Below are 14,010 nucleotides of genomic sequence, written 5' to 3'. Positions count from 1 at the left end.
GGTGTTTCCTTCTGTCTTACAGCCTGAAGAATAAGTAGTAAGAACATCAATCAAGAGATGAGAAAAAAAGTCAGGATTTTCTGCCTTGGAGAAATGCTTACCAACCACCAGAGGAAGATGTGTTCACGAACAATGAACATTTCTCATGAGGATTCAGATTAACATAGGACTAATCTTAGTTTTGGGGAATGAATGAGCTTCCTTTCTTTCTATTTTTTTTTTAATTTTGTGGTAAGCTATGATATGTGGATGGATTTTGGAAAAATTCTTTCCTGATAATATATTTAGCACATGTTCTACATCATAATCCTATAGCAAACAGCAGGAGCATCATTCAAACTTAAAGACAGTGGGGAAAAAAATCTCAGTTTCCAATTTATTCTCAGATTTCTTCACCATGTAATTATTCTGTTAACTCCTTGCTGGTGGAAATGCAAACCACGTCTATCCAGAAATAAACTTTATTTTTTCATCGTGTTGAACACAATTGGTGGCAACGTGCACAGAGCCTGACCACCATTAGTAGAAGTTACATAATGGACACAAATTCTCATTTCACCTTCAAATATACGAGCCAGCTTTGCCATCCGATCAAGAATAAGGACGATAAATCAAGGAGAAATCCTCCTTTTTTTTTTTCCTGATCATTCAAAGAACAGTTTCTCAAGGTTAAGCCAAGTCCTCTTTTGCAAGCTGCCAAAATAATAGCTTAGGAAAAGAATTAGTTTGCCTGCATGATGATCCTCTTAGGCAAAAATGTCTTAATAGCAGTTGACCTCGATGAAACGTTTTCCCAAAAGCATTCACGAAAAGAACGATCAGCCCCAGAATGAGAGGGAAATAAAAGAATGTTTTCTTATGAAGTTGGCCTGAATTGTGGACGTTCGTGTAGGGCACGGAGGATCTGGAAAGAAATGAGGGAATTCTGCACAAATAACCACCTTGGACATTGAGGTCACCCGTTCCTGTCTTTGTCACTCAAGTCCTCTTGCTGAGCTGAGATTCAGCCACTCTGGAGAGAATGCCACTGGCCAGTATGGCAGACTGGAAAACCGTTCCTCTCTGAAGGGGAATGTCTCTGAAGCTGAAATCTCTAGGTTGAAATCTTCTGCATGGCAACTGGATTTGTAGTCCTGCAGGCTCACTGCAAAGCTGGGCATTTACACTCTATTCTGAATGCTTCTTAGAGCCCTGACTGGGGTTGCCCTTTGTACATTGTGACCACAGGGGGTTGGTCTCCCCATGTCAGGGTTTTCTGGGTGTCTGTGATTTTTCCACAGAGACCTAAGGTGGTTACAACTCGGCGAGCAATAAATGGAATGACATAGGGATGCACAGTGTCTTTACGGAGGTGTTTGCAATTTGGCCCTGTTCTATTGAGAAGGGTCCACTCAGGAGAGAGCAGGCTTGTCAGTTTCTGTGACTTCAGAGAGAGCCAGCCCCGCCAGTCTCACCAGCCACGGTCCGTCCCGTGGGAAGGAAGGAAGCTTTGATAGGAAGAATCTATTTTTCTGTTTTGGAAAGCACACCACAGAGCTACAAACTTCCCATGATGACTTTTCTTTGAATGTGTAAAATAAAGCTTTCTTTGTCAAGTCTGCTGTAAAATAAGCACTAAGTAAAAAAGAAAGAAAAAAAAAATCTTTGTTTCTGTTTGTGTTTATAGTGTTTTTTTTTATTATTGCTGTTAATAACAATATAGACACACCGATGAACGTAAATCTCTTTTGCTTTTCAGAGAGGCTGTGCCAAACCCTTTATAGATATCAGATTATTTTAGAATTCCTTATCTAGATACCATGGCTCTTTGGTAATCTGTCAAGTCCAAGTAAACACCCTACCAGAGGTCTTGTGGTTTGTTTTCAAATTTCTTTATTTCTGTCCATGCAAATAAAAGGAATGATCATTCCTGTGTACCATGGAGGTGACATATTCTGCGATGGATGTGATTTCTATTTGGGGAAGTGTTGAATGGGAGCGTCTCAGCTAGGGAAGCTAGAGGCTTATTGTTTTTGTCTCTTATTGGGTGGGAATAGTTCTTTTTGTTTAATTAGGTAGTTTCTTACCTTCCAATTTCATGAGGAATGATGGGATTGAGATGTAAGGGAAGAATTTCAGATAGCCATACAAATTCTGGTGGAGAGGATGAGCCCCTGCAGAGCTACTGCTCTGGAAGGACCATCTGATTACAGGGGAGATTCCAGGAGACAGAAGAGTCCAAAAATTTCCCTTAAAATCTCCATTCAGGGAACCAAGGGAGAACCCTATCTATTTGAAAGAGTGAGAGTATCCAAATCGTCAGTATTCAAAGTACTGGCACCAATCCATAATACTTGTAGCAGTATCAACTAGACCAACCAACTGCTGCCCATTTGGAGTTGACCCCCATGAGGGAAAAACGATTTGGAGTTAACACACAAGCCTCAGTGTTCAGTCGCATCTGACTCTTTGTGACCCCATGGACTGCAGCCCTCCAGGCTTCTCTGTCCATAGGGATTCTCCAGGCAAGAATACTGGAGTGGGTTGCCATGCCCTCCTCCAAAGGATCTTCCAGACCCAGCAATCAACCCGCATCGCCTGCATTGGCAGGCAGATTCTACCACTGAGCCACTGGGGAAGCCCCAACACACAAGGCTAAGTGTGTGCTTATATTAGAGGAATATTTTTATATTTAAAAGGATGCTCACTAAGTAGCTGAAATAGTCTATGGTGTCTCAGAGAGGGGAAATCTACAGTGCTGGGCATGCAATGCACTTTCTTTGCAAAGAGTTTTTCTTCTTTAGGTACAGAAGGAAACTTCAGGCTGGCTTCTGGGCCATTGGCCGCAAATGCCATGGGAATGAGACTCAAGTTAACGAGCTTTTGTTATACATAGTCTCCCCAGCCAGGCACACTCATAAATATGATCATAAAGCAATCTGCTAAGTAGGGAGGACTCCAGTGATCCCTCCGGCTGATAAAAGTAGTAATAAAACTTATCTGTAGTTGCTTGACTACAATAACCAATAGAATTTGTTTTCCTTTTACCTCTTAGATGACATATAAACATACATGGGATCTATAGGAGCCTTTATACCTTTCTAGGGCTTCCTTCATATCTCAGTTGGTAAAGAATCCACCTGCAATGCAGGAGACCCCAGTTTGATTCCTGGGTTCGGGAAGATCTGTTGGAGAAGGGATAGGCTACTCACTCCAGTATTCTTGGGCTTCCCTGGTGGCTCAGCTGGTAAAGAATCTGCCTGCAATGTGGGAGACCTGGGTCGATCCCTGGGTTGGGAAGATCCCCTGGAGAAGGGAAAGGCTACTCACTCCAGTATTTTGGCCTGGAGAATTCCATGGACTGTATAGTCTGTGGGGTCACAAGGAGTCGGACACGACTGAGTGAGTTTCACTTCACTTGACTTCTACCTTTCTTTTGACGTGAGGTTATTAGGCCATCAGACCAGGAGGAGAAGAACATGTGATAGCTTTTCTTATTTCCACTGGGAAATTTGAGTCCTGGGGTAAGTGGGAGGTGGGGAGGGTGTCACACACCTCTTCTGAGGCTGGCCTTTGAGTGGGGAGTTTCTGACAAGTCACATGAACACAGAATATTGGAACTCCAATAAGAAAACCTTTCTAAACTCTCAGATGGAGCTTCTCTGGTGGCTCAGTGGTAAAGAATCCACCTGTCAATGCAGGGGATATGGGTCCAGTCCCTGGGTCAGAAAGATCCCCTGGGAAGGGAATGGCAACCCACTCCAGTATTCTTCTTGCCTAGGAAACCCCATGGACAGAGGAGCCTGATGGGCTACATCCACAGGGTTGCAAAGAGTCAGACATGACTTAGCGACTAAACGGCACCAACAAAACGGTTAGGTAATAAAATCACTACTCTTTCTGTCTTCCATCCAAGCTATATAATCTTTGTTTGATCAGCTCATACAAAGAATTGATGACTGTTCTTTCATGACCGGAATAAGAAGGTTCCTATCAGCATACTATTTTGGGGATGGAATTTTTTTTTCTTCTCTGGCGTCTTACCTAATGTATTCATCCTAAAGTCATGCTGAACTACTTCATAGGTTTATGGTGTGGATTAGCTAATTAATACATGTCAAGTGCTCACAAATACAAATCTCCGGGTTAAATGCTGCCTGAGCTTTCTACTTTAAGATATGCACGTCTGAACTATCTGGTTATTTTATTGTTACCTTCATGTTGATAAATTTAACTTGGAATTTCATGTATAAATATTTTGATGTGAAATGAAATTCTGAGAGTCTCAGCATATGGACTAAGGGTGTGTTCTAAGTCGCTTCAGTCCGGTCTGACTCTTTGTGACCCCATGGACTATAGCCCACCAGGCTCCTCTGTCCATGGGATTCTCCAGGCAAGAATGCTGGAGTGGGTTGCCATTCCCTTCTCCAGGAGATCTTCCCACCCAGGGACCAAACCTGAATCTCTTAAGTCTCCTGCATTGGCAGGCAGGTTCTTTACCACTAGCGCCACCTGGGAAGCCCATGGACTCAGGATATCTAACTCAAATCTGGCAAATGTAGTCCATATAGAAACGCAAAGCACCTAGGAGCAAACACAAAATGCTTGCTTAAGCAGATTTTAAAGCAGGTGTTCTCCAAGGTAGGAAGGAGGGGAGGTCAACTCTGATTTTAAAGAGTATATTAAGTCATTTTGCATTATAATAGGCTTTTTTTTTTTCCCTTTTCTGTTTTGGCCTTGCTGTCCTGCGTGTGGGATCTTCGTTCCTTGACCGGGGGTGGAACCCGTGCCCCCTGTAGTGGAAGCCCAGAGTCTTAACCACTGGACCACCAGGGAAGTCCCTGTGTTATAACAGTTTAAATGCTTGGAGAAGGAAATGGCAACCCACTCACTCCAGTACTCTTGCCTGGGAAACCCCATGGACAGAGCAACCTGGTGGGCTACAGTCCATGTGGTCACCAAGAGTCAGACACGACTTGGTGACTAGACCACACTTTTTTAAAATTTTGATTTATATGACATCTTCTTAAATTTCATTTTTTTTTTGTTTTGTTGCTAATGAAATAAAATTGATTTTTGTATAATGAAAAAAAAAGCCCAAAATAGCCAGTGATTTATATTTAAAAATTAATTAGAATAAGGTGAAGTTTATACCTACATAATGTAACCCTGATTCCTCCCCATGCTGAGTTAAAGAGGGAAGAGTCATGGCCGGTCCATATACTTCTGAATGTCTGCAAGAGTCTGGGTGGGGGAGCGTCTGCCTTGGCTTCTCTTTTTCTAGAAAAATGGTGCACATTGGTTGTTTTTTCTTAAAAAAGTATATAGCCTAAGAGAAAGGAAAGGAATTAAAACCAAACAGCTTCTCAGTAATGCCATTTGAAGGCTCTATGGCAACTAGTTAAAAAGAAATTTTCCTGCTGGGTCTACTCAGCTGCCATTTCCCCCACATGATTAATTGTTCCTTAGTCACCATTCTGAGGAGCAGTTTTATTTGTTAATTTCAAATGCCTCAACTTCATTAGCAATTCATTCTGACCTTTAAAAACCACATTCTATACTCTTCAAATTATATGAGTGAAGGAAAAAAAAATATATTCTCTGTCCCCCTACCTCCAACTATCATGAACATGTTACACTGTGAAGAGCACTCGAAGTATCCTTCTGTGCCAAACTGACACGTCAACAGAGATTGAAGTCCACGCTCAAGTTCTCTCATTCCCCAAGTGGCCACCAGGATCAGTAAGGGCTGATTCAGTTTCACAACGTTGAAGAAATGCACAGTGTAGTGCATTTGGCTGTAAATTTAGTCACTTTTTTTAATTAAAGGGGAAATGTGAAATTGCTATTCATAATAATGGATTCCCCTATTGCATCCTTGCAATTCTGAGAATTCAGTGCATTTTTCTACCTGACTTTAAAAAAGATTAAAAGTCTGACCATAAAACCACAAATGATGGGCCAGGAAAGGTTTCCTTGCAGTGGCCAACTCAGTGGCCAAGTGTTCTACTTTAAAATCAGGCTGTCATTGTCTGTTCTTATGTTGCTGGATATTGTCTTCACAGCTGGATCGAGTGTTAATTGGTATCCGTAACAGCAGCAGTGCCGGCAGTTTTACTGTTCAGACTCCAGAGAGTTGCTGCGTTGGGTCAACATTGTGTCCCATCAGTTTACTGCTCTGGCTGTAAATCGTCCGAAGAAGCTCAGAATGGAAAGATGAGATTGGCTCCCCCGATATGAATTCCGTGATCATCAATGCTGCATATGTGTAAGCAAGGTAGTAAGGATGTTTTTCTCTCTTGTCAAAAAGATCATCTCTCTTTTAAAAAACATTTTGTGTGAGTATAGTTGCTAACACAATGTTGTGTTAGTTTCTGCTGTACAGCAAAGTGGATCAGCTATACATACACATATACCCCCTCGTTTTTGGATTTCCTTCCCATTGAGGTCACCACAGAGCGTTGAGTAGAAGTCTCTGTGCTTACGGTAGGTTCTCATTAGTTGACTGTTTTATACATATAGTATCTATGTAATACGCCAAACCCAGTCTTTCAATTCATCCTCCCCTCCCTTCCCCCTTGGTGTGTCATCCATTTGTTCTCTACATCTGTATCTCTATTTCTGCTTTGCAAAAAGGTTCATCTCTAACATTTTTGTAGATTCCACATTATTTTTTTTTAAATATAAAATGGAGCGCCAACAAGGACGTACTGTGTAGCACAGGGAACTCTGTTCAATATTATGGAACAAAAGGAAAAAGAACTTGAAAAAGAATAGACACATGTATATGTATAACTAAATCACTTTTCTGTACATCTGAAACTAATGCAGTATTGTGAATCAACTATACTTCAACATAAAATAAAAAGTTTTTTTTAACAAATAATCTCTTTGGTTGAGCTTGAGACTAATGGAAAGAAGGACAGTCATACTACAAGGAAGTCAGTCTGCAGCAACTCTTAGAACTGTCAAAGCCTTTGGAAGATCACACCCGTGAGAGAAAAGACATCCTCTGGCCTCCAGGTGTCCACAGTCAGTTGGAGGAACATTCATAAATGGTTTGAGTTTTCTTTCCCTTTTTCTCCCACATTCATTCTTCCTTTCTCTCGTTGGATCTCCTTTGCAGCTTTCCTGTTGATTGGCTACAAGGACCACATATTCAGAACTTCTCAGTGGTGTGTCCTTTTCTCCAGCCCTCTTGCTTAACTAGAGCATGTTGCTGTTAAAGTAATTAACAACAGGAAAATATAGTCAGGGCATGGAGAATACTTGGCATTTTGGAGACACATTTTTTAAAAGCCAACAAGTTTCTACTTCTGACTCGGTATCTTTTTTAAAGGCTCTGTCTTCATTATCTTGTTCCTTACCACTTATTTTAAAGTCAATTACAAGCTCATCTCCTACTTCTTTATATAAGCTACCATCTCTCAGTGTCCTTTAGTTGTAGAGTTTAATTGTGATGAACACTATTCTGGAATCCTTTACAAGCTACCCATGGAGGTTTATAATAACCTGAGTGTTCCACACCTGGGGGATTCTGCCAGCCATTTACTTCTTTGATGGCATTGCAATGCAAATGAACTAGTTTTTTTAATATCAGTCACTCACCACTTCAGAACCTGCCCATCTTCCCAGGTGAGTGGTAAGCTTCTCTCTGGGTGGATATAGACTCAGTCCTTATCCAGTAACACATGTCTTGGTTACTCTAAAGCCTGATCGCTGCAGGTGTTGTAAAGACAGAGCACGATTCCTACTTCTAGGAAATATCTGATGTTATCTGGCTTGTTGCTAGGATTTGAAGAGAACAAACCAGCTTTTCTTTGCAATCACACTTCTTTCGCCAAAGCTCTATTCTCTGAGAATAGAGATGGGTACCTCTAGGAGGTGAAACCCAAAACCTGTTTACCTTTTTTTTTTTTTTCTCAAACCCTGGCAATCCAGTTTACAGCAAAGACTAAAAAAGTTGTATGGGTTCTGTGCATATATCAATTTGATAATTATTTACTGAATAAAAAGTTCCAAACCAAGGGGATACTATAAAGGAAATGATGGAGGAGTTAAAAAATAACTTGAATTTAGAATGTGGTTCTGCCGTTTATTTGCTCTATGATCTTGGGCAAGTTATGGGAGTTTCCTGAGCTTCAGTTTCTCACTATTTAAGGCGAGATGAGTGATACCTTAGGTGGCGCTAGTGGTAAAGAACCTTCCTGCCAATGCAGGAGACATAAGAAACACAGATCCTATCCCAGGGTCAGAAGTTCCCCTGGAGAAGGAACAACTGAGCTCACACACTCAGTGAGACTTTTATTAAAAAATTATAGCATTTAAACCAATTAGCTATATGCATTTCTTCTTCTCTCCTCTTTTCTATCATCCAACTAGCTAATAATTGTTTGATGTAAAATAGAACCATTCAGTATAAGAGTTGGAAGAAGCCTTAAGAGGATCTTGGTCCTCTTTCTCATTTTGATCGTTCTTGTTTTTAAAAATACATGATGATTTAGAACCCTATATAGAAGGATGCGGCTAGTATAACTCCAACAGGAAATAGCTTCCCAGAAGAGCAAAGATTAAAGCTTTCCGTAAGCTGTCAGTGTGAATTCCCAAGAGGCACCTTTATCTGTCTCCAACTGCCTTCCCCCAGCCCCCAATCCCAGGCTCAAGCATCTTTACCAGCCATCTGTCCCCACAAGCATCTAAGTCAGTAACTCTGCCTGCCTGTTGGGCTTTTCCTTGTTTCCAGAACCCACACTTGCAGCTAGCAAGAAGTGCTTGTGATAGGTTTGACTCTAACACAGAGAGATGAGACAGCCGCCTACTCAACATCATTTTCATAGGTGGAGCTGAGTTTAACAGATGTTTTTATATAGCATTTGTCTACAGAATACATGCGTGCATGTCCATAAATATGAATCTGCTACAACATGACCTATTCACTTCTAAACTTTTTTTTTCCTTTTTTTTTTTTGATATGACAAAGAATGAATAGCACAGCTGTGGATTATTCCCCTTTGTTCCTTTGTCTCATGAGAGGAGTCATTTGACTGTAACAATGAAGCTGGATTTATGACTGCCAGTCTGAGTGGTAATAAATGTCAGGCAGACATTGCTGAATCGTAAACTTTGTGCAGTTGAGTCTAACCCACTGCATCAATCACGACACGTTAGCCCCCAACTCCAGGAAGCTGACTACACGTGGACATGAGATCAAAGGGCCCAGCTCTCTAAATATGTCTGCCCTTTGACACCCTAAATTTTCATTATTAGCTGGCTAAAATTCCCTATACTTTTGCCCAGAAATCCTCCCTCTGGTTCAGAGTCACACCATGGATGCTGGAGAAACATGGCCAGCATCCTCATCACTGGGAAATGAGTGCATTCTCGCGGGGCTGGAGCTGGCTTACATCTGCCCAGGCTTGTTCGGGGCACAGTGGGTTTAGGGGTCCCATCTGACCCTGTCCTCGAGCCAGTGAGAGCACTGCTTGACAATCAGTGAGGTTTGGGTGTGTATAGTAGCCTTCTACCTAGAGCCTGATGGACTTGAGCTTTTCAAAGTAAATATCCTGACAATATTAGGCTTCTGTCTCTCTGGACAGTCCTAGACACGTAGCCAGCTGCTGACTACTCTCCTCGATCCTCATTCCTGGAGCCTGATTCTGACATCGAGGTTGTGTTGATTTCACCAGCTCCCTCAATTTTGATGACGTGAACTACTGATCCCTCAGTTGAAGATGGGGCCCTCCTCTCAGTTTGTTCTCTGCACTGACCATCTTTAGCTTGCAGCTCCCTTCCTGCTTTTCTTCTCACCATTAATGAATGGGGCAGCGATAATCCTGACAATGGGGTTGGGGGGTGGTTGGGGAAGGAGCCATGCATGGCTCTGGTTTGCACACATTTTTAAAAATATATTTGGTTTCACTTGTTCAACGATCTGAGGCTAAATACTGAACAGAAACGATCATGAATTTAGTTTGAAGCTCTATGAATTAGGAGGCATCAGGATGCCAGAAGGGAGTTGAAAAGTAGGAAATTTAGGAGTTTTAACCAGGCTTTGTCAGAAGAGAAATTGGGGTTTTTATAAGACAAACCAATTTCTTCTCTCTAAGCCCAGATTTCTCAAGTAAAGCAGGAGGGTAGTATGGACAAGATGGTCTCAGCTACCATGTAAAATAGGAAGTCGATGGAATAATAAAGAAAGTGATGATGCGTTTTACTGTGGTAACTGTGATGAAGTAATACCTCCCACATTAAGGTTATTTGGGGCTTCAGGAATGTGAATTAAAGCAACTCAGAAAAATTTATATGAGCAGATCACAGGAGGCTAACACTGGATGCCACCAGCATCCCAAATGAAGTTTGCAATTACTATGCCCACAATATTACACAATCAAGCCTCCCCCCGCCATAAAAAAGATGTCCAGAGGGGATTCTGGCATTTTATTCCTCGCACTCGGCAGTGACAGGAGAATGCCTCGGTATTATCACCATTCACCTCTTTGACGACACGGCTCCCACTCACAGTTTCAATATTTTCAAGATCCTGCAATTGTCCATGGAAAAGGCGATGGCAACCCACTCCAGTACTCTTGCCTGGAAAATCCCATGGATGGAGGAGCCTGGTAGGCTGCAGTCCATGGGGTCACTAAGAGTTGGACACGACTGAGTGACTTCACTTTCACTTTTCACTTTCATGCATTGGAGAAAGAAATGGCAACCCACTCCAGTGTTCTTGCCTGGAGAATCCCAGGGATGGGGGAGCCTGGTGGGCTGCCGTCTATGGGGTCGCACAGAGTCGGACACGACTGAAGTCACTTAGCAGCAGCAGCAATTGTCCAAGGCATCGCAGGTCTCAGTTGACAGGGAGCAAGCATTTTCATCTTTGTTTTTCAGGCAAGGCTTTACTGGGACCCCTGCTTCAGCGGAGGTGGAGGGTGGAGCGGGGGGCAAGAACAAACAGCAGGTCTCCTTGCTTGCTCACCTAACTACATAGGTCAAACAATTCAGCGATAACGGAGCAAAGAGCGTTGACTCCGAGATCAGATCACCATGGATCTTAGGAGGTAATGTGACAAGGCAGCACCCAGCCAGGGTGAGGGTCTGCAGACTGTTCTGCAGCCTCCCTGTCATCGAACACTCAGGTGTGCGGCCCCCGTCGTCATTGTCAAGAGTCAGCCCATGACCACCTGCCAGGGTCCAAACACAATGTCCTGTTACTGCCCCCGGGCCTGAGTCAGAAGGTAACAGCAGCCCGGCAGCCAGAGCCTTGGGGAAGAAGGAGGCGGCATCCGGCACCTGGTTTTAGGCGACCTAGAAAACCTCTGTCTGAGAAACAGAAGAGGCAGGATGCTCATTTCCCACATCCATCGGGAGTAGCAGGGAGGCAGGGAGAGCAGGGCAGGGGGGCTGTCCACCCCGGGGGCACAGCGCCCAGCAGCTTCCAGTCTCTGGCTCCCCTGGCTCCATCCCCTTGGAAACAGGGCTGATTATTGAGAGATGGAAATCATCGCTGTCTGCTGCCATAGAGAACGCCTCTGGGTGCTGGAAGGGACAAAGGGAACAATGGGGGCCAGGCTTTGGAACCCAGCCCACGGGACACAAGAATCGCTAGGGTAATAACACCAGACCCACGTGGCTCGAATGCTCTCCGCAGGGACAACATTTTCTTGTGTAATCATGGTTGTTAGGATGGAGGATGTAAATAACAGGGAGAGTTTAAATTGAATATTTGACAACACTGAGCGTGCAGGGAATTTTTACTTTAAAAAAAGAAGAAGGAGAGAGAGCGCTTTATTTAAATGGAAGGCCGGCAAAGGCTTCAAACAACCCCCTTGTATCACTTAGGAGAAGAGCCTTTTCCTCTGTTCCTTACAGTCAGAAATGACAGGTGCTGTTTCCTACATAGGGGGAAGAAAAAGTCCCAGGGAAGAGAATGCTTTAGGTGATTACTTAAGCCAATTTGCTTCCAAAATGACAAGATTGGCAAACTGCCCACTTGCACGTTGGCATATCAAATGATAATGATGTTCCCCAGGAAGATTAAAGCACTGTATTGGTTTCTACTTCCTGGGCTGAGAGAGGAGAGGGAGAGGGAAGGTCTGGCTCCTGCAAAAAGGCTGTAGCTAAGTTCTAGGTCTCCAGACAGGGGAGGAAAAGCACAGGGATGGGAAAATAGAATTCGGGCAAAATCAAGGCTTAAGAGGGATTTCCCTTCCAATGGTTAAAACTCCATACTTCTGCTGTTGTGGGGGTGGGGCACAATCCCTGGTCTGGGAACCACGATCCCACATGCCAAAACCCCATCTCCAAAAAGAGAAAAAAAACAACAAAACAAAAACAAAACAAAACTGACGTATAACCAAAGCTTTCACAGGGAACTCAGTTCATTGTTATGTGGCAGCCTGGATGGGAGACGAATTTGGACGATGGACACAGTGTCTGTATGGCTTGGTCGCTTTGCTGTGCAACTGAAACTATCTCATCGTTAATCAGCTATACTCCAACACGAAATGAAAAGTTAAAGAAAATCAGGGCTTCAGAAGGCAAGGGAATGTGAATTTTCAGAAATTTCTTTAGCCATCTGATACTAGGCTAAAGATGGACATGGAGCTTTCTCGGGGTCAGCTACACGGGGACAGGCCCACAGTCTGCCTAGTGCCCTGGGTCATTCCCCGAGGCACCTCAGCCGCAAGGCTATAGCAGCGCAGGCGTCGGTGTGTTAATTCCAGGTCTGCCACCAACCCCGAGAGTCCCGGAGAGGCCTTCTGAGTTCTTGCTCATCCAATGCAGGCTGGAAGTCCATCCCAGCCCACGCTGCGTCCTGTTCTCTGGCAGTATTGGTGTTAGAACAGCAAAGGGAGTCCCCTTTCACCTCCCGCTGCCCCTTCTCTGCAAAACAAACCGAGAGGGATGGCTCACCCTGCTCATGGCTTTCTGCCCCCGGGGCGCACACCATCTTCACACAAGCCCTTTTAGAAAAGGAGACGGGGAGGGAATTACCTGGCCGCCGACCGCTGCTGGCCTGTGAGGGAACCCTCCCCTGTCACATCTCAGGCCCGTTCCATGGCTGGCACCCAGGGACCCCGGTGCTCTGTGTTGGCCCGGCTAAGGAAGCAGCTGAACCGGGGCACAGACACAAAAGACTGACCAGACAGCCAGCCAGGGCTCAGACAGAAAGACCCGCTCAGCTGAACACCATGCCGTTTTCAGACAATCATCCAAACTAGGGTGTCGTTTGGAAAAGCGTTCCTGTCCGGCGACAGGGTAGGAACACAGATTTGTGGCAAAGACCAAGCGGCCAGTCAGAAGCTGCCAGGGAGAGGCTGGAAGGAAGGGGGCTGGCTCCCAGCCACCCAGGTGAAAAGCACATCAATTGTCCAGGCAACAGTGATGAGCTGTCTGGGGTTGGCCCTGGCTCGCTCAGCTGGCCATGCAGGGCCTTCTGCTCCTGCTGCTGGCCCACACTGAGCAGGAGCCCCAGGCCGGGCTGAGAGCCGAGAGAGGACGTGGACGTGGAGATGATGCAAAGTCAAAGGCAGAATGAAGCGTGAAGCGAAGAAACCCAGGGGAAGTGCCCACAGGCAGCACGCGGAGAGTCGGCCAGCAGAGCCCAGGGAAGGGCTGCGCGGAAGGGACCCAGCTTCCCAGAGCATCCATGCCATCGACCAGAGAGAGGGTAGGATGCCACTCCAACTTTATTTCAGGTTGCTCTACATGTTCCTGCTCAGTTCTGCTCCGAGGATGTCAAGGCCCTCTGCCCACAGCTGCTGGGAACAGAGTAAATGGCCAGATTTCTGCACCAGCCCGTTTCTGGGGTGCAGTCAGCTTAGCCATGGTGCTCAGAAGTCATGGCACGTGGACAAGGCAGGTCCTGCTTCAGTGGGCACCAGGCCACTGGTAAGCATCACCCTAGCAAGGGACCGCCTCTGGGAATCAAGACAGCAGAGGGGGACAAATGGATAAGGGTCGCCTGTAGTGCTGACTTAGGGTCTTTTGTCCACTGGCAAATCAACATTGACAGATAGACCTGCTATG

At 44.7% G+C, this 14,010-nt stretch overlaps 1 protein-coding gene across 1 annotated transcript in view; it reads left to right on the top strand.

The window, feature by feature from the left end:
- ZMAT4 (zinc finger, matrin-type 4) overlaps nt 1–1,641 on the top strand; it is a 379,178-nt gene extending 377,537 nt beyond the window's left edge. Inside the window, exon 7 of the mRNA XM_010846367.1 lies at nt 23–1,641. Within this exon, the coding sequence (XP_010844669.1) occupies nt 23–38 (16 nt within the window). The 3' untranslated portion in view covers nt 39–1,641. The remainder of the gene's footprint in view (nt 1–22) is intronic.
- The last annotated feature ends 12,369 nt before the right edge of the window (nt 1,642–14,010 follow it).

This window comes from Bison bison, unplaced genomic scaffold (genome assembly GCF_000754665.1).
Source record: "Bison bison bison isolate TAMUID 2011002044 unplaced genomic scaffold, Bison_UMD1.0 scf7180017864236, whole genome shotgun sequence".
Lineage (NCBI taxonomy): Eukaryota > Metazoa > Chordata > Mammalia > Artiodactyla > Bovidae > Bison > Bison bison.
The sequence above is the reverse complement of the archived record's forward strand: the minus strand, read 5'-3'. Positions and strand labels throughout refer to the sequence as shown.